This window comes from Apodemus sylvaticus, chromosome 6 (genome assembly GCF_947179515.1).
Source record: "Apodemus sylvaticus chromosome 6, mApoSyl1.1, whole genome shotgun sequence".
NCBI lineage: Eukaryota > Metazoa > Chordata > Mammalia > Rodentia > Muridae > Apodemus > Apodemus sylvaticus.
The window spans coordinates 49,531,763-49,557,956 of record NC_067477.1 but is presented as its reverse complement, the minus strand read 5'-3'; the positions used below and the strand labels follow the sequence as shown (position 1 = coordinate 49,557,956).

The following is a 26,194-nucleotide window of genomic DNA, read 5'->3' as shown; positions in this document are numbered from 1 at the left end:
TGAAATTGAAGGAAAATACTGAGGAGTGGTTTTTCTTTTAAAAATTTCACAGTATACTATTAACTTCTTGAAAAGAAAATTGAGCAATTGTGTTTATTGCTTTATGCTATAATCTAGATCTGTGTTACAGTCTTAATCCCCAGCTTGTCATTACTAGGAGGTAGTAAAATTTTAGGAGGTAAGGTATTAGAGTCCTTTAAACCATGGTAGACAGCATGCTTTAGGTGGCGTGCTCTGAAAGAGACTGTAGGATTACTTCTTTTTTTTAAAAAACAATTCTGGCCATAGATAAGCTATGAAGTAGAAATTTCTGGTTTCTTTGGAAACTCAGTTGTGTCATGTGATGTTTTTCTGGAAGTTGTCTTGTGAGAGGATATTTTGCTGAAGCAGACACATGAAAGGATGTTTTTGCTGAGGCACTCTTGAGGCTCCTGATGTTTGGAGAGAGTATAAATGGAACCTAATAGGCATGAGAGGATGCTCTTGCATTATGATGCCTCATAATGCTTCACTGGTCTTTGCTGATCTTTGCTTGTCATGACTTCATAAGGAGAAATGCACCAAAGAACTTCTCATGGTATTCCAGCTGTTTCTTGCCATTTCTGCTGACTTGTGCTGTTAAGACAAAGCCTCACCATTTCTGCTGAATTGTGCCATCACTACTGATTTGTGTTTGGTGTTTGCTATTGCATTAGACTGTTGATATTCTGATAATGAGTGGTGGAATCTCCCCAAATGACTACTGTAGTAGATGTGTGCTACTACTGGCCCAAAGCAATGGGACCCACTAAGAACTCTCAGACTATGAACTTAATAAATCTTTCTTCATAAGCTATTTTAGGTAACTGTGTTTAATGTGAATAATAACAGAAAATTGCCTACTTTGTGTTTAAAATTTTTTGCCATTATAATTTTTATACTAGTTTATTTCTAAAGATTGAGAACCTGAATACTAACTTTTTCTTTATCTTGTTTCTACACACACACACACACACACACACACACACACACACACGCATGTACATGCAGAGAGAGAGAGAGAGAGAGAGAGAGAGAGAGAGAGAGAGAGAGAGAGAGAGAGAGAGAGAGAGAAAGAGATTGATTTCATGTACGATTACACCATACAAAAACAATTTGGGTCTGTGTAAAAGAATTATAATGTGCTCAATACCTGTATTTCCTTTATAGTATAATTTTACTTAGTCACTTCTCATTTTAACCCTTGATAGCTTAGTTTGCATCTGTCCTCATTAAATCTTTCCACTACACAAAACTATTATCAAACTTTCATATTCACTGGTCTTGAATTGCTATAACAAATCATTACATCTTGCCAAACAAATTTATTTTCATCAATCATGAGCTGATTTTTATCTTAATATGTATCACTACTTATGAGTGATAACTGTTGACATTTGTTCATATAAACTTTTAAAAAGTTTATTCTTTTTTTAATCTGAAAAAATATTTCTAACTTCCTATAACCTGAGTTACAAGCTAATAACATTTTGCACAAGTAATCTTCATTGTAATAAACCTAAAATTTAAGTAAACATTGAATATTTTTTAAATTAGGATGCTCTGCTTAGAAACTAAAAACCTAACTTGACTTACCTGTGTACTATGTTTTGATTCTCTTAGATGTCCTTCTGTCTCTTTATCTCCACATTCTGCACCTATTTGTTATATGGGATTTAACAAATTCATTAATTTTTTCATTTGTGTGATCTTATTATGAAATTAAATAATTTCCTTCAACTGTATAAAACATTTTGTAAATACCTATTTACAAAAAAGGCAAGTTCATATGGTTTTACCCAAAACATATATATAAGAGCACAAAATATAATAGTTAACAGTTTAACCAATGGACATTCATGTAACCATCACTCAGGTAAAGAAACATCTTGAACACTCCAAAAGGTCCGGTTTCCCATATCCTCTTCTTCAAAGGTAATCCCTATCCTGACTTCAGTGATAATAATTCCATACTATGTTTTAACACCCAAATATCTTTCTTTTCTGCTTTAAAATGTCATGCTAAAATTACAGATACACTGCTGTGCCAAGCTTTATGTGGGTTGTAGAGATCTGAACAGAGATCCTCACACTTGCATACCAAGTGCCTTATCTACTAGGCCACCTGCCACACCTCTATTCTGAAATATTCTAAGTGAGTTTGTCTGCTTTTATCTACCTGAGCTATCTCTACAGCCTTCTTTTTATTGTATCACTGGATAAACATTTCTTTATTTTAATATAGTCAATCATCAATTTTTATTTATTGGGCTTTTTAAGAAATCTTTACCTAGAAGGTCCAGAGACAGGCTGAAAGTGGCATCCAGTGCAAGGGGAAGTCCCAACACTTGACACTATTACTAAGGCTATGGAGTGCTCACAAAAAGGGATCTATCATGATTACCCTCCAAAAGACCCAACAAGCAGATGAAAGAGTCAGATGCAAATATTTGTACCCAACCAATGGACAGAAGCTGCTGACTTCTGTGGTTGAATTAGGGGAAAGCTGGAAGAAGCTGAGGAGGAGGGCAACCCTGTAGGAGGACCAGCAGGCTAAACTAACCTGGACCCCCAAGATCTCTCAAACTTTGGACCACCAACCAGGCAGCATACACTAGCTGATATGAGGTCTCCAACACATATACAGCAGAGGACTGCCAGGTCTGGGTTCAGTCAGAGAAGATGCATATAACCCTCAAGAGACTAGAGGCTCCAGGAAGTTTAGACCTGGTTGGTGGGCGATGGGGCGTGGGGACATCCTTGTGGAGACAGGGGTGGGGAGGAGGTATGGGATGTGGAACAGTCAGAGGGTGGATGGGAGTGGCGTGGGAGGATAAAATCTGGATTTTTTTTTGTGTGTGTATATATATATATATACACACACACACATACACACACACACACACATATATAAAATCATATATATATGATTTTAAAAAAAGAAATCTTTACCTTGGGATCTGGAGAGAGATAACTCAACAGATTTTGAGTGACTATTACTTTTTTGTTTGTTTGTTTGTTTGTATTTGTTTTTTTTCTGAGACAGGGTTTCTCTGTGTAGCCCTGGCTGTCCTGGAACTCACTCTGTAGACCACCAGGCGGGCCTCAAACTCAGAGGTCCGCCTGCCTCTCCCTTCCAAGTGCTGGGATTAAATGCATGTGCCACCACTGACTTTTTAAAAAAAATTTATTGGTTGTTTAATTTCTTTACATTTCAAATGTTATCCCCCTATCTTATTTCCCCTCTGCAAACCCCCTATCCCATCCCTCTCTCCCCAATAATTCTATGAGGGTGTTCCCCCCCACTCCTGCCTAACCACCCTAGCATTCCTCTACGCTGGGGCATGGAGCCTTCACAGGACCAAGGGCCTCCCCTCCCACTGATGCCAGATAAGGTCATCCCTCTGCTACATTTGCAGCTATTACTCTGGACATGAATTTGGTTTCTAGCACACACTCAAGGCAGCTCACAACTGCCTATAACTCTAGCTCCAGGTGATCCAACACCTTCTTCTGACCTCTATTAGTACCTGCACTCTTGTTCACATACCCATACTCTGACACACACACACACACACACACACAGACACAGACACACACACACACACAAATAAATCATAAGGTAAATAAAATAAATCTTTAAAAATCAAAAATGCCTCTCTTGAAGTCATGCATCCATTTCCTGAACGCTTTGTACATTTTGCCTCTTGCATTAAATCACACCTATTAGTTTTTATCACGTACTAATTTCCTCAATTTATAGGTTTGGAGATTATTGAAAGTCTTTGATTTTTTTCTAAAATAATTACATGTCTTCTTGAGCTTGAAGCCTCATTACACATGCTTAGCACAGGTAGGACTATGCCAGTTCTATGTATTTCCCAACATCTCTATGTCAAGGGTGCATTGTTCTAGGAGATTAGCTATTCCTCCTTGTTTAATACAATCAGCTTAGCTTATGAAGAGGATTATAAACAGCTAGAGTAGATCACAAGCACAGGAAAGGTATTTTTTTCTCTTAGAAGAAAGCAAAAAGTATTCACCTGTACAGTAAACACATGTTATTTCAGTTGATCCATATATGAGAAGTGAGAAAATAGACTGACAGACTATAACTATTCTGAAAATGTATATATCTACAAATATTTTTAGAGATATATTTTTATATATGTTTCTATGTGAATGTATGCCATATGTGTGCCAGCCTGAGAAAGACAGAAGAGAGTAACAGGTCCTCTGGAAGTTGATTTACAAACGGTTGTTGTCTTTGTGGGTACTGCAAATTGAACTTGAGTCCTCTGGAAGAGCTGATGTACTCTTAACCACTGAGCCATCTTTCTAGCCTCAATTTACAAAACTATACAGTTTCCAAATGATTCATTTTCAAACTTCAAAAAGTCAAAATGTGATAACTTTCATATAGCATGATACAGGGTATAATACGACTCACTAATAGGTTACCAATATATATCTATGTGTATGAGATACTTGTGTGTGCTTAGGTAAGCACACACATCCATGCACATATATCCACATATAGTTAAAAAAGATAAGTATGTCCCATTGTTTACCACAGTTCCAACGTTTGTTGATCTTGTGAAAATAAACTCATACATATATCAAATGACTTTTCTATGATGTTCAGTTAAAGAAAATAGTCAAGGCAGTAAAAATTAATATAAGAAAATATAAAAGCATTATGCATAGTTTCAAAAATGGAAACAAAAAGATTAAATGTAAGAAAACAGCTGAAATCTATTATATTCATTAAAAGTACTATGTAATCATTGCAAATAAAATTAGTGATATGAAAAATAGCCTCATATCATTTTTTATTTGTAATGGCTATATGTAGTCAAATCGGTAAATGAGATTAAATTACATATATTATATGACTCAAATGGGGGATAGAGAACAAAATTTACACATGTATTAAAAAACTAAGGGACTATACAACAGACTGCATTATTTCAGTTATGTATGGTTAGTTATTTTGTTTCCTTTATATGTTTTGTTTCCCAAATTTTCTATAAGGAAATATATTTATTTTATTTTCTGATAAAAATGTATTATTAAACCACATATATGCTTCCATTAGTGAAAGTTTAAAATTCCAAATAATTTATTTAGTATAAAAACTGATATAATTTATTTAGAAAAAATATAAAAAGTAAATACCTATATGTTCTTTTTCAATCCATTGATTGTAATTTGGTTGATTCAATCTAAAATACAATAAATAATTTTTATTACTTCAGAGTCAATATTTAAAAATTACCTCAGAGATGAAAATGTCTCTTTTCTCTGGGGGAGGCAATGCTAGAAACTGAAAGCAGGTAAATACACCAGCTCTGAGCTATATCTCAACACTTTGGGCATGTTTTATATTTTTAAAATTACCTGAATTGCATAAAACCTTGTGAACTTTTAACAGCTGGAACATGTGAAGCTTTTGAATTACTATCCATACCAGAGTCATGAAATATCTGGAAAAAATAAACATTAGATTGACTATATAAAATAATAATCATGTATCACAGCTACACTGGGATCTCTATATTATCAGTTCACTACCATAATCACCACCATTATCAATAGCTACAACTACATACATTAATTGAAATATCTACAAAGAAACATAATGGCAACTGTACTGAGAAGCAAAAAGGTTTAGGATTCTTAAATAATTTGATGTTTTTGATAAGTATGGTGACTATCTGTAGTTTTTCATTTAAGGCAAACTTTAAAAATTTTAACTTATCTATATTCACTAATCAAATGAGCATTAATGTTTTCTTTATCAACAACATGATTTCTATGTTATTTTTCAAAATAAATGAGGTGATGCAATATTCTGGAATCCGACAGTTATGATAGTTTTGTAACCTGTATGCTAAAAATCATTGAACTTACACTTTTAAGTAGCAAATGTTGTAGTAGAATTATTTAGAAGACTGCCTCAAAGAAATATATTTTACTTTTTAAGAAAAAGGTGAGTGAGTTTTCAATAGCCGGCAGTCCTTGGAACTTTAAAATTTTTTCTTGAGGGCCACAAAGATGGCTCAGTAGATAAAGGCACTGGTGGCCAAGCCTGATGACTTGCATTTGATCCCTGGAACCCACCCATAGGGTGGAAGGCAGAACTGATTCCTGAAGGTCAACCTCTGATCTCTACATGTGTCAAGGCACACATCACTCATGGCAAATATCTCACACACACACATACAGAGCTGGAAAATTGTTCAGCAGTTAAGAATAACCTGGGTTTAATTACCAGAATGTACTTGGTGGCATGCACACTCACATGACAGATTATGTAGTCTCTAACTCCAGTTGCAAGGGGTTGGATGCTAAAATGCTTTACTCATTGGTCAATGTAATGAATCATATTAACAGGTTTTTCTAATTTTCAAAGTCCATTGCATGTCTCAGAGGTGTTGACAGAGAATAGTTGACAGACTATTAATGTTATTCTGCTATATTTACTTGGCTAATTATTTGAGATTTTTACAGCCATGATTATTCTTAAAACTGATTGTATAAGTATTTTTTCCTATACTTGTCTTTGCTATCTAACAAGTTTGCTGTGATAATTCTCTAAATAGTCTCTATATTTTTTTGTATTTTGAAATTGTTTAAAGAGCTTTATTGAACCAGTGGTCCTCATCTGAAGACAATTTTGCTGTCAGAAAATATCTAAGAATATATGCAGATATTTTTGTCATCAACTTAGAAGTAGGGTGTTTCTGGCTTCTACCCACAACAAAGAATTTATCTAGTCAAAAATATCAGTAGCAGCAGGGCACGGTGCTGCATGCCTTTAATCCCAGTACTTGGGAGACAGTGGCAGGCAGATCTAAGTTCGAGGCCACCCTGATCTACAGAGCAAGTTTTAGGACAGCCAGGGATGAACAGAAAAACCCTGTCTTTAAAAAAAAACTCAAACAAACAAACAAACAAACCAGTCAGTAGCATCAAGGTGAACAGTCTGGATGTGATTCCGAAAGCTCTGAAGTCTTAGTCTGACACTCTTAGTCTAGGTATGTATGCTGGCAGAAGACTAAGGGGAAAAGACAGCAAAAGCTGTTAGAGAGGAAACCATATACTTATGGGTTTTTTTTTTATTGGTCAGCCTGTTTATAATGTAAACTGTCTTACAGAAATATCCTTCTAACTTCACATTTAGTTTTTAAAAGCCTTACATAGCATTCTCTCAATATTCTAAAAAGAAAAAATATCTTCCACATTTAGAATGATCTTCTGTTAATATGGAAGATAAATACTTATCTTCTGTTATAGCAGAGAAAGATTATTTAAATCATTGAAATTTTGTTGATTTTTAAGGTTCACTACATAAACAAACTCAAAGAAAAAAACCACATGATCATTTCATTAGATGCTGTAAAAGCATTTGACAAAATTCAGCATCCTTTCATGCTAAAAGTCATGGAAAGAACAGGAATTCAAGGCCCATATCTAAACATAGTAAAAGCAATATACAGCAAACCAGAAGCCAACATCAAACTAAATGGAGAGAGACTTGAAGCAATCCCACTAAAATCAGGGACTAGACAAGGCTGCCCCGTCTCCATATCTTTTCAATATAGTTCTTGAAGTCCTAGCTAGAGCAATAAGACAACATAAGGTCAAAGGGATACAAATTGGAAAGGAAGAAGTCAAACTATCACTATTTGCAGATGATATGATCGTATACTTAAGTGACCCAAAAAACTCTACCAGAGAACTCCTACAGCTGATAAACAACTTCAGCAAAGTGGCTGGTTATAAAATCAACTCAAGCAAATCAGTAGCCTTTCTATACTCAAAGGATAAGCAGACTGAGTAAGAAATTAGGAAAATGACATCCTTCACAATAGCCACAAATAGCATAAAGTATCTTGGGGTGACTCTAACCAAACAAGTGAAAGACCTATATGACAAAAACTTCAGATCTCTGAAGAAGGAAATCAAAGACCTCAGAAAATGGAAAAAACTTCCATGCTCGTGGATTGGCAGGATTAATATAGTTAAAATGGCCATCTTGCCAAAAGCAATCTACAGTTTCAACGCAATCCCCATCAAAATCCCAACTCAGTTCTTCATAGAGTTAGAAAGTGCAATTCTCAAATTCATCTGGAATAACAAAAAACCCAGGATAGCTAAAACTATTCTCAACAGTAAAAGAACTGGGGGAATCAGTATCCCAGACCTCAAACACTACTACAGAGCAATAGTGATTAAAAACTGCATGGTATTGGTACAATGTCAGGCAAGCGGACCAATGGAATAGAATTTAAGACCCAGAAATGAACCCACACACCTATGATCATTTGATCTTCGACAAAGGAGCTGAAAACATCCAGTGGAAAAAAAGATAGCCTTTTCAACAAATGGTGCTGGTTCAATTGGAGGACAGCATGCAGAAGAATGAAAATTGATCCATTCTTATCTTCTTGTACTAAGCTCAACTCCAAGTGGATCAAGGACCTCCACATAAAACCTGACACACTGAAACTAATAGAAAAGAAACTTGGAAAGATTTTTGAGGACATGGGCACAGGGGAAAAGTTCCTGAACAAACACCAATAGCTTATGCTCTAAGATCAAGAATTGACAAATGGGACCTCATAAAATTACAAAGTTTCTGTAAGGCAAAGGACACTGTCAAAAGGACAAAACAGCAACCAACAGATTGGGAAAGGATCTTTACCAACCCTAAATCCAACAGAGGGCTATTATCTAATATTTACAAAGAACTCAAGAAGCTAGACACCGGAGAACCAAATAACCCTATTAAAAAGTGGGGTACTGAGCTAAACAAAGAATTTTCCCATGAAAAACATTGTCTGCCTGAGAAGCACCTTAAGAAATGTTCAACATCATCAGTCATTAGGGAAATGCAAATCAAAACAACCCTGAGATTTCACCTCACACCAGTCAGAATGGCTAAGGTTAAAAACTCCGGAGACAACAGGTGTTGGCAAGGATGTGGAGAAAGAGGAACACTCCTCCACTGCTAGTGGGATTGCAAGATGGTACAACCACTTTGGAAATCAGTCTGGCAGCTCCTCAGAAATCTGGGCATGACACTTCGGGAGGACCCTGCTATACCACTCCTGGGCATATACCCAGAGGATTCCCCGGCACGCAATAAGGACACATGCTCCACTATGCTCATAGCATCCCTGTTTGTAATAGCCAGAAGCTGGAAAGAACCCAGGTGTCCCTCAACGGAGAAATGGATACAAAAAAATGTGGTATATTTACACAATGGAGTACTATTCAGCCATCAGAAACAATGAATTCGTGAAATTCTTAGACAAATGGATGGATCTGGAGAACATCATACTAAGTGAGGCAATCCAGTCTCAAAAGATCAATCATGGTATGCACTCACTGATAAGTGGTTATTAGCCTAGAAATGTGGAATACCCAAGACATAATCCACACATTAATTTATGTCCAAGAGGAACAGATGAGTGGCCCCTGGTTCTGGAAAGACTCAGTGCAGCTGTATAGGGGAATACCAGAACAGGGAAGTGAGAAGGGTTGGATGGGGGAATAGGGGGAGGGAAGAGGGCTTATGGGACTTTCGGGAGGTGGGGAGCCAGAAAAGGGGAAATCATTTGAAATATAAATAAAAAATATATTGAATAAATAAAAAAGAGAAAAATATATATATTGCTCTGAGAACCAGTTTGTCCACATATCACATGTTTTATAGTATTTTGTTAAATTTTATAAATTCTATTTTTATTTCTTCTATAACCCCGCCAAATTTGGAAGTATGTGAATTTCTTTTATCAAAGCAGCCTATGTGTGTGTGTATGTATGTATGTATATATATATATATATATATATATGAAGGGAGAGTGAGGGAGAGATGATAGACAGATATAGATGTATAGATGTAGATAGTTGCCTACAGATATAGATAGAGAGAGACTGGGTAGAGGCAGAGCCAGAGATAGAGATTTTTTTAAAGGGCTAAGGAAAAGGCTGCTAGTAAGTGCACTTGTTGGGCAAGCATAGGACCTGAGTCTGAATTCCCAGCACCCACATAAAAGTTATGCAGAAAAGTTTTCCTCTGTCTCTAGGAAATAAAGCAAAGAGTGATAAACACCCCACTGTTGGGGTTCGTAGGCTTTACAGTTAGGAAGGACTATTAATTGCTTTCCTCTCTTAGTAGCTCTAATAGTATCTTTGAATACTAAGAGAATCAGTCTTCTGTGGGGAGACTTCTAGGTCAGATACCACCTCAATTTCTTCAAGTCCCATGTTGGAAATATATGGTATCATCCGCAGTAGGGTCAAATTCTGGGAGTCAACAAAGAATAATAGCAATAATCCATATTGTTGTGAAAGTCACTTGTTTTTCTTTATAAACTGTCCTCTGGTATTTTATAAGTGAACAGAAATCCCTATGAAACAGTACTATAGGTACAGCCTGTGCAACTGATCCTGTAATCAATAAGGGGTTTAAAAGTTTTGGTATACTACCAGGCTTGATATTTAAAAAGAAATATTTTATATGATATTTAACCAAAAAGGGAAGCTTATACTGAATAACATATTGACAACTCTTTTCTCTTTTTTTCCCTCCCTCCCTCCCTCCTTCCCTCCGCCCCTCTCATTGGGAGAGGGTTTCTCTTTGTAGCCCTGGCTGTCCTTGGAACTCAAGAGATTTGCCTGCCTCTGCGATCCAAGTGCTGGAATTAAAAGACATGTGCCACTGCCCACCCATACACATGGAAACTCTTAAAATGTTTTAGACTCTGAGGTAATAGTAGTGGCTAATTTAATAAGCATGAATACAGAGGAATACACATACATTGTTATATCCTACCTACATGTATTATCTCATTTAAGCAAGCTATCTGTGCTACTGAAAACTGAAATACATACCTGCAGATCATTTTCTTTTTGTCTCAAGTCATTTCTAACAAACTTTGACTGATTGGCTGAGCTTTCTTCTTTTTATCTAGATTAAATACATTATTTCAAATTAATTTCAAATTAAGTGACAAAACCAAACAGTATCTCAAACTCATTGCCTTATATATGCTAAGTTCACACTCTGCCACTGAGCTGTAAATCCCGTTTTACCCCTTGTTTCTCCAACCATTTAATCACAATTTATACTTTTAAAAAAAATCAAGCCAAGCAGTGGTGGTGCATGCCTTTAATACCAGCACTTGGGAGGCATAGGCAGGCAGATCTCTGAGTTCGAGGCCAGCCTGGTCTATAGAGTGAGTTCCAGGACAGCCAGGGCTATACAGAGAAAACCTGTCTTGAAAAACCAAAACCAAAAACAAACAAACAAACAAAACAAGTTTATAAGAAAATTTAACTTAAAATATGAAAAATTTCAAACATTTTAATTCATTACTATACTACTAGTTATTACATAATCATGAATTTGAAATGGCAAGACTGCCAAGTGACAAACTACTCTCTTAAAATTGATTACTAAAAAAGACATAGTAGTAATATTAACGAAGAAAAAGTTAAAATAGTGTAGTCAAAGTATTCAATGTAATTAATCTAATCTATGGACTCTTGGATGAAATGAGATTGAAACATTTCAATGACCAGCACTATAAATATAATAGCTATCCCTTTAACACAGAGCTAGTCATCCTCATTTGGTGTTTGTACTGCAAGATTAGAATGCTTGTTTAAAAGATTACAAATTTTATTTCTTAAAAAAATGGAAAAGAAAAGATGGTGTCTAAGTGTACTGGCTGGTTTTGTGTGTCAACTTGACACAGGCTGGAGTTATCACAGAGAAAGGAGTTTCAGTTGGAAGTGCCCCCATGTGATCCAGCTGTGGGGCATTTTCTCAATTAGTGATCAAATGGGGAGGGCCCCTTGTGGGTGGTACCATCCCTGGGCTGGTGTTCTTGGGTTCTATAAGAGAGCAGGCTGAGCAAGCCAGGGGAAGCAAGCCAGTAAGGAACATCTCTCCATGGCCTCTGCGTCAGCTCCTGCTTCCAACCCTACTTGAGTTCCAGTCCTGACTTTCTTTTGTGATCAACAGCAATGCAGAAGTGTAAGCTGAATAAACCCTTTCCTCCCTAACTTGCTTCTTGGTCATGATGTTTATGCAGAAATAGAAACCCTGACTAAGACAACAAGTTCTATCTTTTTTGTTCTCAAAGTTAAAGTGGCACTTTCCCATGTCTACAGGCCTTCAGTATTTTGTCCTTGCTTATGTCAAGTGATAACTAAAATTACTATTTCCTCTCTGTCAAGAAAAAATGAAGCTTCTGAATGATAAACAGATTCTGTACCTGTAACTCTTGGTTCTGAAGAATTCATATTTATTAGTCTTACAAAATTCCGCGACTCACATGGCAGTAACAACTGGCTATTTTGAGAGCTTTTGTTTGATACTTGCTCATCTTTTTCAAAAATTCTGAAGAGAAGAGTTTACATTCACTATTAGCTATATAAAGATTAAAATTTAAACCCAGAATATTATAATGTTAAACACCTTCATTTTTGCAGATCATAATACTAGGTTTACAGGTTTAATCTTAAGAATTAATCACTATTACTAAATTACTTGGTAATAAGTAGTACCAGCACTGTCCTGACTAAGCCCAGCGCTCTTCTCAATATACCATACCCTTCCTTTTAAACATAACCACTTAACAAAGATAAAAACAATTTTAAACACTTTCACTACAAATGATGTGTTCTAGATTTCAGAATACTTCAAATTTTAAAACATTTATTTTTAAACAAATCAACTATCATGAATACAAAAATTATTAGAGCAATATAGTCAAAAGATAAATGTGTCTTTTAACCTTTTTACTGTAAGAATAACTTCCCTGAGTTTTTTCTAAATTATATGAGTATAAACTGTTAAAAACACATTATTCTTCTTTTGTAAACAGAAGATACATTCTATGACCCCCAACTCTCAATGGATGCCTAAACATAAAATATATATACATTTTATCTTTTTCCTACACACAGAAGCGTATACACACTAAATGTCTTTTCCATTATAAAGAAGAACTTATTATACACTTTTCCTAACTTCTACATTAAGGTATGACAGTAAAAGTGATACTTATTTCTTCCTTCTACAGAGTTTCACAGATAAATTTGGTATCACAGAACCAAATTATATCGTTGTTTTCTGTAAGTTGGGAACTACCTCTTAAAGAAAACCCTTTTAGTATCACTCTGGCATATCATAATTGCCAGTATTGCTACTGTTTTTTATCTTTTTTAAAAAAATTTACCTTTATGTACACTGGTGTTTTGTCTGCACTATGTCTATGTGAGATTGTTAGATCTTGTTATAGATAGTTGTGAGCTGCCATGTGGGTGCTGGGATTTGAACCCAGGTCATCTGGAAGAGCAGTCAGTGCCCTTAACTGCTGAGCCATCTCCCCAGTCCAGCATTGCTACTCTTATATGTACAAGCCATTTTAAAATAAAGGTTACCCTGAGCATATACAATATGATATCAGTAGAGTTGATATGATAACTGAGATGGATACTAAGCAACCAAGAATGTATAAAACACTGACTCGCTGGACAAAAAAAAGATTCACATTTTATGTGGGAAGGAACAGCATGAATGTTGCTCAGTTCAGAGTGGTGTTCAGTTTGTACATTTCTGTAATTTACCGTGTGATTTTTTTAGACCACAAATGGGTAACAAACTGTGGTAAGCAAAAACATGAATGGTAAATAGTATATACTGAGTAAAAAATGGCTAAGTAGTTATATAAGTTCCTTATAATATACAAAAAATTTTTAATCCTCAGGTAGCTATAAAATAAAAGCACATATATTTTACATACCTCCCAATCAATTTCTTCATAAAATTAATGACAGTGTCATGAGGTATTATGTAGAAGTGGATGCATCAATAGTTCCAAAAAAGTAAGATCAGAGAAATTAACTCAGGTGGAGAGTATGTTAGAAAAAAATCAGGAAAATGTAATAGAGTCTGGGGAGCGAAACTTAAGAACAAACAAAAAGCTGGGTGGTGGTGGCACATGTTATTAATCCCAGCACTTGAGAGGCAGAAGTAGATCTCTGTAAGTTTGAGGCCAGCCTGAACTACACAAGTTCTAGGATGGCTAAGGTTACTTACACAAACCCTGTCTCAAAACAAACAAACAAAAGTAGGTTATATGCAAAACCCAAAAGAAGAAAGTGGATTAGAACCAGGAACAATAATCCATGTATTTTTCTCTCCCATAATACTATGTAAAATTATTATATTTTTAATGCCTCCGTGATGACTTATATTATCTCCACAAGGATAAATGAAAACACATTATGGTATAGATTTGGAAAAGTCTCATCTTCCTCTGTGATAAAGGAGGAACCAGTCATACTGGTCACTAGTCAAGTGACACTACTTCTCTATTTTTTAACCTGGTTTGTAACCGCTGTGGTACTACCACAGAAACTGGCTAGATTTTACACTCTGATAAGTTCTAGAACAGATGTGCTGCTGTTATCCTATTTTTTACTGTATGACTATTTGGTCTTAAGCAACAAGCAGTTTGGAATATTAATTCATAACATTTAAAAAACAATTTCATAAAAATTAATAGAAAAAATCATGCATAAAATTATATCAGGGACAGACTCAAAAATTTTAGATGCAGAATATCTGTTAACATAAAATTCAGTTTTAAAGTTTACCTATCCCTCTCTTCAAATTCTTTTCTCTTTTCTTTATTTTTGTTCTTTTCATCTAGAGCTTCTGTACATTTTTTACTTTCAAAAAGTCTTGCCATCTGCTAAAAAGAAAAATGAGAAAAACAAAATACTTAGCTTCATAATGACTCATACTTTCAATCCTTAGCACTTAGAAGACTGTGGTAGAAGCATTGCCTGGCATTTAAAGAGAGATAACTTAGTGGGTAAGGTGCTTGCTCTGAAAGCTTAAGGACCTCACTTCAATGTTCAGTGCCCACATACAAGCCAGGTATAAGGTTATGAGCCTGTAAACCCAGTACTGGGAAGGTGGCGATAGAAGAGACAGAATTGATGAAGACACCAATGCTGATCTCTGGCCTCAATGTACACACACACACACACACACACACACACACACACACATTACCTTTAGAGCAGTCAGATATATATTTCTCTTAACTAATAAATAAAATTTTTCTATAAACTTAGATTTTTATTTTTTGTAGTATTTACCAAAAACTGCCATGCAATGGCTGGAGAGATGGCTAATGGTCACTTGCTACTCTTACAGGGGACCCAGGTTTGGTCCCCAGCATGTACATGGTGGCTTACAACCATCTATAACTCCAGTCCTAGAAAATCTGATGGTTTTTTTTTCTTACCTCCACAGGCATCAGGCATTCACTTAGTGCATATACATGTAGAAAAAATATTCATATAAATAAAATACATAGTTTTTCCAATAAAAAAACCTCACAATTCAAGGATACTAAAATATATTCCAGAAAAATCCTAAAAAAACTGTTATTTTTACCCTAGCTTTTTAAATATTACAAACTACAAGTTTTTCCAGATTAAATCTCTAACCTATTTATTATTATGCTCCCTCTTTCAAAGACACTGTTATTCTTTAAAGTCTGGCTGAGGGTGTACTCAGTGATGCATTTGTTTAATAAGCACAGTTGCCTACATTTGATCCTTCAACAAACAAAATAAATCAAATCTTATGACTAACTTAAATCTTGTTCTTTCTTCATTTTCTTTCCTCAGACCTCAAATAACTCCAAATTATTACCCAAACAAAGAGTTAATTATATTCAGAACCTGAAATACATTTTGGCTTCATTTTGGCTTTATCCGTTAAGGAACAGACATGAAATAAATTTTACATTTATTATGTGGTTGATATTTACTATTTACATGTATGTTCTACAAAAGCAATATTAATAATTGGTATCTGAGGGCGGTGGTGGCGCATGCCTTTAATCCCAGCACTCAGGAAGCAGAGGCAGGAAGATTTCTGAGTTCGAGGCCAGCCTGGTCTACAGAGTGTGTTCCAGGACAGTCAGGGCTACACAGAGAAACCCTATCTTGAAATACAAAACAACAACAACAACAACAACAAAAAAGGTATCTGAAAACAAAAATATGACTAATTAGTTTTCCTTAGTCAATTTAAAAAGAAAAAAAAAGAGCCTTTCTCCATATTTAAACTGTCTTTAAAAACAGCTTTTCTGAGTTGGAGAGATGCCTCTGTCTGCTCTTCCAGAGGTCCTGTGTTCAATTCCCAGCAACCACATATTGGCTCACAACCATCTGTAATGAGATCTGATGCTCTCTTCTGGCATGCTCATGCATTAAATAAATAAATAAATAAATCTTTAAAAAACCTCTTCTAAGACTGTAGACTAACATTGTATTTATACATTAACAATATATTAAAACATAAAATATATACCTTATTTAAAGAATTAATTTCTATTTCCATATCATCTGCTTCTTTCTCCAATTCAAATGATCTTTTGGTAAAATTGTTGGCACATTTAAGAATATCTTGTGTTTTGTATCTCAAATTAACTCTTTTTATGTTAAGGAACACGCATGAAATAAATTTTACATTTATTATGTAGTTAATATTTACTATTTATATGTATGTTCTAAAAAAGCAAATCTGAAAACAAAAATATGACTAATATAATTAGTTTACCTTAGTATATTGATGAACTTAAAAATATAACATTCTATAAAGAATACTTATTATAATTTTTCTTTCAATAAAATATTTTTACAAGATAGCAATCTGATTTTTTTCTATGTAGGTTCATCCTGTTATTTAGCATAGCTAATAAAACATTAATAAGCTCAAGTACAAATTAAATTCCTATCATTTATTTATCCCAGACCACTTGAAAAATCCACTCAATTTATTTTTGTTTATCCATAATGTTCATCAATATATCCTGTATAACAGAAAAGAGTATCCATCTGGATATTCTGCTTTAACTGGATTTATATTTACAGAGTAATTCTTTAGTTACTAATAGACATCCTATGCTGTTATTAAATAATACAATTTCCTAAGTTACTGTACACTTAGAACTAAGAACCGAGTAGAATAATAAATTGTGAATAAATTTCTTAAGAAACTATTATTCCTTTCCTATCTTGCCTTATAACATATATGATTTGCATGCTACAACACCAAGTATCCTATGAATGTTCTATCAAGCGTTATTACTAGAAGTATTTTAAGTTTTACACATAAATACTTAATCCCTAATTTTTGACTCTTCCTACCATCTACTTTTCTTTGTCATTCAAATTTTGTGTGTCATCCCAAATCATATCCAACTCCTTAAACTCTGGCTGTATCTTAAAGTACCTACCAATCTCTGACCCTTACCACTGAGAATTTAATGCACATCAAATAAAAAAATAGTCTAAAACCGAATGGCTTAGGATGGAATGGGAACAAAATGCATGGATAAAGAAGACAGCACAAACAGCGGAATTATAATCTGCTAAGAAAGCATGTAAGGATTCGAAAGGCTGAAAGAAGATTAAAGTTTTAAGTTCATCATCAGGGAAGATCTCTCTGACAAACAGGTGAGCCTTAAACCACTTAAGAATTACTTAACTATCTATTATAGTAGTACTTATCAGATTTATTTCTGTGTCTATTTCCCATGCTAAACTGCATTCTTTCTGTTTGTCTGTCTTCTTTATCCATGCATTTGTTTTGTCCCCATTCCAACCTAAGCTACTCTTTTAATGCCTCTACTGCCTGCTTTCTTCAATTCTTCAATACATTTCAAAATGAATACTTATGACAAACTTTCTTACTTCATTATATTCTAAAAAAATTAATAATCAATTGATCTGGAATGTTTTAAAAGATAAATATAAAACTTTTCATAATTTGAAAGCCACTTTAAAGTCAGATGCCTATATCATTTCATTCTGTTAAATTGCTTGCTTATGATCACATGGCATACATGAAAACTAACCCCAGAAAACTTTTAGAGTAATCTTTAAGAACTGACTTAAACTGAAAAGCAAGTACATGAGATTCTCAACATGAAAACACAGTAACAATTAAAAACATAAATTATACTTATCTAATAAAATTATAAGTGAAATCTGTTGTGGATACATGTAAAGTGTCCATTTAGTAAGAGTTGGGAAAGGAGCAGGCACTGTAAAACAAATTTGTAATTGAAAATGATTATACTTTTTTCAGTGTAAAAATGCTGTAACCAAAGAGTATATAATAAAAATGTTAATACCTAGAAATTTCATAAGAATAGTTTCATTCAATTGTAGTTGTTCAGTACATGCCAACACTCTATTTTTAATTTCTTCATGTTCTTTTTTCTTCTCATAATATTTACATGAAAAACGTGTTTCTGAGTATTTTAGTTGATATTGTTTCAAAACATCTTCATACTGACATATATAATCATGATACATCTTTCTGTTAAAATTAAAAGAAAGTATTTAGAAATCTACAAACTTAGCAAATATCATTTATTAAGTCTGTCAAAAGCACAAATGGCATTTACTCATTTTTACTTCTTTCAATACTCTGTTCTTCAAACTCTACTTTACTCTTCCACTGAACCTGTTTTATTCCCTCAGTTAGTCACTGCACTTCTTAACCCTCTTCAATTTACCATCCATTCCTGCCATTTTAATGCCATTCTTTGAGAATTTTATGCAATGCAATGATCTTATTAATCTTGAACTCTACCCAGATCTATCCCCACCTTCTCACCACCCACAACTCTGTGTCTTCTTTTTAATAATTACTAGCACATCAACTCCAATTTGTGCTATCCATGTATTTCTGGGTGTGGGGGCATACACTGGAGCATGTTCAACCTACCAGAAGCTACATGCTTAAAGAAAACAGACTCTCCAGAACCCATAGAAGCCATAAACTATCCATAGCTCCTTAGTTGTAGATGGGGCAAATGAATCCCCTTCTTACTCCATGCTACAATGCTGACTGGCTCAATAGTGTGCAGGCAACCATAGCTTCTGTTTATGACTGTGGTTTCCTGTCATGTCCATAGACATAATTACTAAGCTCTGTCTTATTTAACAAGATACTGAAACTGAGCCTATAAATAAGCTCCTTTTCAAACTGTATATTTGCTAGTTAATCACTCATCACTTGTACTTGTGAAAATAGTCTTAGAGGGATACTTTTAAGGAAGAGGATACCTCTAAGAAAGCTAACATACCATGAGATATTAGCATATATCCATATCATTAATAATATATATGTATGACCACTCTTCTAATATAATCCACATAATTTAGCCAACCATATAACTTCCCTAAGTTATCATCCTAGAAGAATCATCTCACCTATTACTAGTAATAGTAGTTTTCATGAATGCTTGGACAAGAATAGAAGATTAGGGGTAAGTAATTAGTAGACTGACACTAAAGGATTTAAAGTTTGAAAGGTAGTTGATGGTAAAACCACATCTAGAAAATGAAAGGAAGAAGGAAGGCAAAATGGCTGGTGCATGATTTTATTTATTTTTTAAAAGTCTGATTTTGAGTCAACAATTCAAATGATCTATGTGACTGGTTTAGAAAACAACTGTTTCCACTCAAGTACCTCAGTTTAACTTGAGAAGTTATTTACAATAAACACTATATATAAATATATATAAAAACTATATATGTTTATATATTAAACAATATATATATGTGTGTTATAGTGTGTTACAATAAACACACACTTAAACAAACAAACCCTTAAATGAGGGCTACAGAGACAGCTCAGCAGCTAAAAACTCTGCTGTTCTTCCAAGGATCCAGGTTCAATTCCCAGGACCCACATGACACTTCACAGCTCCCTATAATCCCAACTCTGGAAGATTTGAGCTTCCAGAGACACCAGACATACTTTGCAGGCCAATACCCATACATATTAAATAAATAAACAAACAAACAAATAATTCTTTTTAAAAATCTTAAATGACAATGAATTACAGTTGGCATATGCACACATTCATATGCATGCACATTCACACATAATTTTAATTATTCCATTCTTTGTTCTTCTTTTTGAAAACACAGGGAAAAAATTTCTTTGAAACATCAGGAAAATCTACTTGTCTTAGGCAACTGAACTGCTTTTTTAATAAATGATGTGAGTCCCAACCTGATCACATTTCTATAATGCCTTGATTATTAGGAATTTCAAAGTCTAAACTACACCTATACTCAATAAGATATTCAGGATCACCTCGTATGAATTTCTAACTCCATCAAAGATTTCCTACATTATTCTCACTCCCTGGAAGCCTTGATTCTAAAATCCATCTATTGTTCTATAAGCCATTTCAAATTCTTTGGAGAATAAAGCAGTGTCCATAAATGATATCTTGATAGTCTTCCTTTTCCATTTTCTGCCTTCAGATGATACACTCTAGCTTCCTCCTCTAAGTAACTTTTCTATTGCTTTGAAAAGACACCATAACCAAGGCAATTTATAGACAAAAAAATTTATAGGAGACTTAGAGTTCCAGGTTAGTGTCCATAACCATTATGCAAACAACCAGCAAAACAAGGTCCTGGACAGTAGCTGAGAGTTCACAAGCACAAGGCAGAGAAAGAAAGCTAACTGGGAATGGTATGGGCTTTTGAAACCTCAAAGTCCACCCCTAGTGACACACCTCCTCTGACAAGGCTAAGCTCCTAATCCTTCCCAAACAGTCCACTAAGTATTCAAACATGAGCTTTTGGGGGCCATTCTCACTCAAACTATCATACTCCTGCTTTTGCTCCATACATTTCCTTGAGAAATCTTGTACATTTTCATGAATTCTGACAGCAGTAAGTCTAAATCTACAACATTCACCACTACTTCTATTATAGTCCATCTTTGAAAGGTCTGTATATTTTCTTACATGTATAATGTATTTTTTAATTTATATGTGTTTGTGTGTTTGTGTATATCTAACAAAATTAGAAAGGAGGAAGAGGTGAGAGAAGAGGAATAGATCTTAAGGGAGATGAAAAAATAATGGTTTAAAATGTAAGAGAGGGGGCTTGAGGTTTGAGAGGAGTGTAGAGGAGAGTAATGAGGAAAGGATGTAAATGACAGCAAGGTATGACACGCATGTGTGAACATGCCATAATAAGTACCATTTGCATGCTAATCTAATCATATTATCAATCACCCAATTATTGTACTATAATTTCCAGCATTGCAAAACAGTCAATATCCCCAACTTTTTATGAGTTATTTCTACATATTAGTATTGCTTTACATGATTTCCTATAAAGATCATTATTTGAAGGATTCTGCTATAATACTTGCTGCTGAGTAGTTTATATCTGAGAAAATATCTAAACAAAAAAATCAAATGGAAATTTATAATAGACAGACTTAGAATGGTACACTAAATCTGTTTACTTAAAACTCTCTCAGAATACAAACTTGCAACATTTTCAATTATCATTCTTAAACAACATGCTGATAACACAAATTTATGGAACTGATACAATATATAAATTACTGTACTTGTCTTTCTCATTGGTTTCTTGGTAAGCAGTAAGTTGGTTTTTTATATAATCTTCATGTTTATGAAAAACATCACATGTTGGCTTCCAGCTATGAAAAGAATTATAGTTGTGATTACTTTCTCAAAATGACAAATTGATAGTGTAAAAATGAATATAATGGGATGAGTATAAGAACAAAAAAAGAATGTAATCATTTAAAGAACAATGAATCTTTCTGTTGGGGTATGCTATGTGAAGCTGTGTCTCTGTCCTTCCTTACTCCTGCCTATGCCATTCTCTGATAGGCTTTAATAAAAACCCAATGACCAATTAGCTGGGCAGGAAGTGGAAGGCAGACTTCCTGGGAAGGAGAAAAAATCTCTGAGAAGAAGAAGGAAAGTTTTTCCCCAGGAGATATCAGAGGAGACAGACATTAATTATAGGTCTGGGAGGTATAGCTAACCATGCGCCTAGATGGGGCTAGGTGGTTGGGTTAATTTAAATGAGCTAGTTGAGAGTCTGCCCAGCTAAGGCCTAAGCTTTGAAATATTAAAAGGTCTCTATGGTTATTTTGGGAAAAGCTGGTTAAGGAATAATTTCCACTATATTAATTTCCAGCATTAATTTATACAGAACATAAAAATCATTTAATCTACATCTTTCTCTTCCTAAAGAAAATGAGTTCACATTAAAAAAATATGGTTATATTCTATCATCACCACTATCAGCATTCACATACTCATAACATTTTTTAAATTTTGCATAAAATTAGCTCTCATTACTAGAAAAGCACAGGTTGAATTATACACCTCTATGGCATAAGTATTACATATTCTATTAATGTTCTTGAATTAGTACTCCAGCATTAGTCATCATTACTGTTAACTTCTTTCCATGTCAATATACATGTCATAATTTCAGTGATGGTCAAATGTTTAGTAATAAGTATGTACCTAAATTAATGAAACCCTTAATGTTGGATATTAAATTTGCTTTTATTTAGTGTTTTCTGATAGTTAAAAATTTAAACAAGAAACCCAATTAAATTGCAACCAAAAAGATTTGAGTGAATAAATCCAAAGATACAATTTTTTTTTTAAAAAAAAAAACTCTTCTATCTTGAAAATTTTAGGTTGATTTTTTTTTTATGTCTATGGGTGTTTTGCCTGCTTATCAGTCTGTGTACCAAATGCATGAAGTACCTATGGTGGTCAGAGAAAGCACTGGATCCTCTGGGATTGGAATTACAGCCAGTTGTGCTCCACCATGTGGGTACTGGCAACTGAATCCCAGGCCTCTGCAAGAGCAGTTAGTGCTCTTAACTGCTCGGCCACCTCTATTCCCTAGGGTAAATTCTTACATAAATCTAAGACCTTGAAAAGCCCAAGACCAAAATTACTTTGAGTTTATTTAATAGCAATTTTACACACCAGGCTCATACTCAAAATCATCTGTTTGTTTTTACATAGACAGGATCTCATATATCCCAACCTGTCCTGGAACTCTCTATGTAGCTGAGGATACCTTGAATTTCTGATTCTTCTATCTGTATCTCCCAAGTGCTAGGATGTGCCCAAGCATGTGCCAACACTGTTAGTTTACAAAATTCTGTATTTAGATTAAGTAGATCTGAATTAGTGAGATCTTATAACCCTTATTTCTGTGGAATCTTCTGTAAGTCCCTTTGCAATGCCACATAACTAGGCAATCTGACTTATTTGCTAATATGGATACTAACTTGGGAGGTGGGGGTTAGTTCAGTGGGAGAGAAAAATGTACAAGGCCTTGGGTTCAATTCCCAGGGGAGGAAAAAAAGAGGAGAAAGAGGAAGACAAGGGAAGGAAGGGGAAGAGGAGGAGGACAGAGAACACTGTTACTTTAAAATAGGATTTTTGCTTGTCTGTTTGTGGTAATCAAAAACAGGGCCTTGGACATGTTAGGCAGGTGTTCTACCATTGAGCTACAGTCCCAATTCAACATTTTTATACTATAAACGCTAAAACCTTAAGTAAAAAGATCAAATGATAATTAATGGATGTTCATTTCTCCAAATACTTACTTACTACAGCTGTCTTTGATTTCTTTACTGTGTTTACAGTAAAAAGCAATGTCCTCATCTATTTTTTTAATAGCTTCACATATCTTAGAAACATTTGCTTTGTTTTCTTTAATACTTTCAAGGCATTCTGAAAAAGAAAATGTTTGTTTTATTTAACTAGAAATTATAAGTTCAAAATAAATATACCAGAAAAACAAAAGTATATGCCAATATACATAAAAGGAGAAGAATCAGAAAATAGAAAAGAAGAGAAGCCAGAGAGACAGGCATTTACACTAAAAATCAAAAGAACCAAAGGCCTATTCCTAGATCCAGAAGCTAAAAATAACAGAAGACTCTAAAAACAAATATCCCTTCCCCCTTATCTTTAACAATAAGGGTTAAATTAGATGGCATTTAAAACTAATCTATCTTGTGACGTTGTAGTACTGTATCACATTAATAGAAAGTACATTAATAATACTACCAAAGTGTTTTTGACAAATGTGAAATTTCATCCATTGCACATCAGTTATGAAATACACCAACACATTTGTTACTCATTAAATATAAAAGATTCAATTTTTAAATTGGAATATTTTTTAAAAAATTCATGTGTATGAGTGTGCCTGACTGTATACATGTGTACTATGTGTGTGCCTAGTGTCCATGGCATTAGTGTCCATGGAAGAGTCAGATTCCTTGAAACTGGAATTACAGGAAGTTGTGAATCACCATGTGGGTGCTGGGAACTGAACCTGAGTCTTCTACAAGAGCAACAAGTGCTTTTACCTACCAAACCATCTCTCCAGCTCTGAAATAATTTATTAATATACTATCTTCTTTTTTATTTCAGAAGAATAACGGTTTTTAGAATACTAAAGAACACTGAGAACACTAAAAAGTTAACAGTTCTGTTTTCAAAACTAAAATTAGAACCAAACCATTTTAATTTAATTTACCCTACTATTTTACTTATTATTTTTCATAATCATTCTTCCTGAAAATGTGCCACTTGCCAACCTCTGATTTTTATTATTTCTAGAAAAAAATTCCAATATTTGAAATGACTCTTACTTGAAAGGGAAAAAAAGGTCTTTGAGCTATATATAAGGGATTATTTCTGAGAAATTCTTTACAAAATGATGTTGAATACAAACATTGTTGCAGCACTGTTTCAACTATTCACTCCTAAAATAAATAGCTCATTGTTACTCAAAAGAAATGTCTCCCTCTCATACACAAACAACCCCTAAGTTCCCCTAATCAATGTAATTATACATCTTGCTATATAAAATAAAGCTAAAATACTAAAACATTTATTTCATGCATAACTACTTACTATTAATTCTTTGAATCGTATCTTCTTTATTACTTATGTCTTGCTCATACTGGAAAACTAAAATAAACATTTGTGAGTTTCCTTCATGGTTAAATGTCAAGTGTTAATACAAATTACTATTTCTTCTTTGTTTTCATTTTATACCTACCAAATTCTAACAAAAGCCTGTCCAAACTGGCAAACAGGTTATCATTCATCTTGGACACTGCAAAATAATAAAAATTTCAGAAGCCATACAAATATAAAGTAAAAACCTTTCAAATATAGCATTCCTAAAAGGAAAATAGTGGTAGGTGGATTAAGCCGTGGGGAGAAGGGAGTCTCTTCCAATTATCTGCTGGATTCCCAGCCAGCGCTTCCAGAGCCCAGAGAAACAACTGGGTGGCCTCTCAAAGGGTTCTGCATGGCGGAAAATTCTGGAAGTTTTCCTTCGTGACTGTTTGTATAGGGTACTGCAGGGAGTTCTTGAATGACTAAGATTTCTTACGATATATTCCAAAACGTCCGTGTCAACTGTAGGGGAATTCTTAAAAGTCCTCCGTGGACGGGACCCTAGAGAAATGGCGCGATCTGACGCGTTTGAATTGACCACCATGTGTTTGCTTTCTTTTGGTTTGTAAGGTTTTCCACAGATCAGTCCTAGACCCGCCCGCCCGACGCTGGTTTCGCATCCTGGCTCCTGTCCTGCATCCGAGGCGGGAATTCACTCCCTCCTTCCGGCAGACGCTCCCCTCTGTGGAGGCCCTGGTCCCTCGGCCCTGGCACGTGGCTCTGTGGGAGCGACACCGCCTCCGCCTCCTCAGACCCGCCCGCCGCCCTCTCCGCAGACCGCTCTTCCACCAGCGTCCCCTCCGCGCCTGGCCCACCGAACAGGTCCCTCCGGATCCCCGGACGTCGGCGGTGCACGCTCTCCCCGGGGTCCCCAGCGCGGGCTTCTGGGAAGGCCACCTGACCGGCTGAGCTTTAAGAGTCTGAGCCCTTTGGCCCCGGCCCTGGGAGACCCCGCGCACCACCACGTGCTCAGCCACAGATCTCGCGAGATCGTGTTGACAGGGCGCACTGGGTTGTTGTAATGAAGCCTTTCCCAGGTGAAGCCTTCAAAAATCTCAAAATGGGTGCTGGATGCGAAAGCAGTGCCGAAAGGAAATTATGGCTTTCTTAAGGCTGGTGTTCAAGCACTGCCCAGGCCTCGCTAACAAAATGTTTTGAAAATCAGCAGTAACATGGATATTAACGTTAACACAAGAAAAACGATCTCTGTGTATCCAACGCGAACATACAGAAGAAAAATAATAGAGAATTCCCTAAAT

The 26,194-nt window shown here is 35.0% G+C and overlaps 1 protein-coding gene across 1 annotated transcript in view; it reads right to left on the bottom strand.

Annotated features, from left to right (window-relative positions):
• C6H14orf39 (chromosome 6 C14orf39 homolog) overlaps positions 1–25,081 on the bottom strand; it is a 43,310-nt gene extending 18,229 nt beyond the window's left edge. Inside the window, exons 1-13 of the mRNA XM_052186720.1 lie at positions 25,033–25,081; positions 24,885–24,941; positions 23,564–23,690; positions 21,524–21,613; positions 18,264–18,451; positions 18,131–18,173; positions 16,436–16,556; positions 14,701–14,798; positions 12,312–12,436; positions 10,924–10,991; positions 5,419–5,504; positions 2,971–2,978; positions 1,615–1,676 (exon numbers count right to left, since the gene is read on the bottom strand). Coding sequence (XP_052042680.1) covers positions 1,615–1,676; positions 2,971–2,978; positions 5,419–5,504; positions 10,924–10,991; positions 12,312–12,436; positions 14,701–14,798; positions 16,436–16,556; positions 18,131–18,173; positions 18,264–18,451; positions 21,524–21,613; positions 23,564–23,690; positions 24,885–24,941; positions 25,033–25,081 — 1,122 coding nt within the window. The remainder of the gene's footprint in view (positions 1–1,614; positions 1,677–2,970; positions 2,979–5,418; positions 5,505–10,923; positions 10,992–12,311; positions 12,437–14,700; positions 14,799–16,435; positions 16,557–18,130; positions 18,174–18,263; positions 18,452–21,523; positions 21,614–23,563; positions 23,691–24,884; positions 24,942–25,032) is intronic.
• Between the last annotated feature and the right edge of the window lie 1,113 nt (positions 25,082–26,194).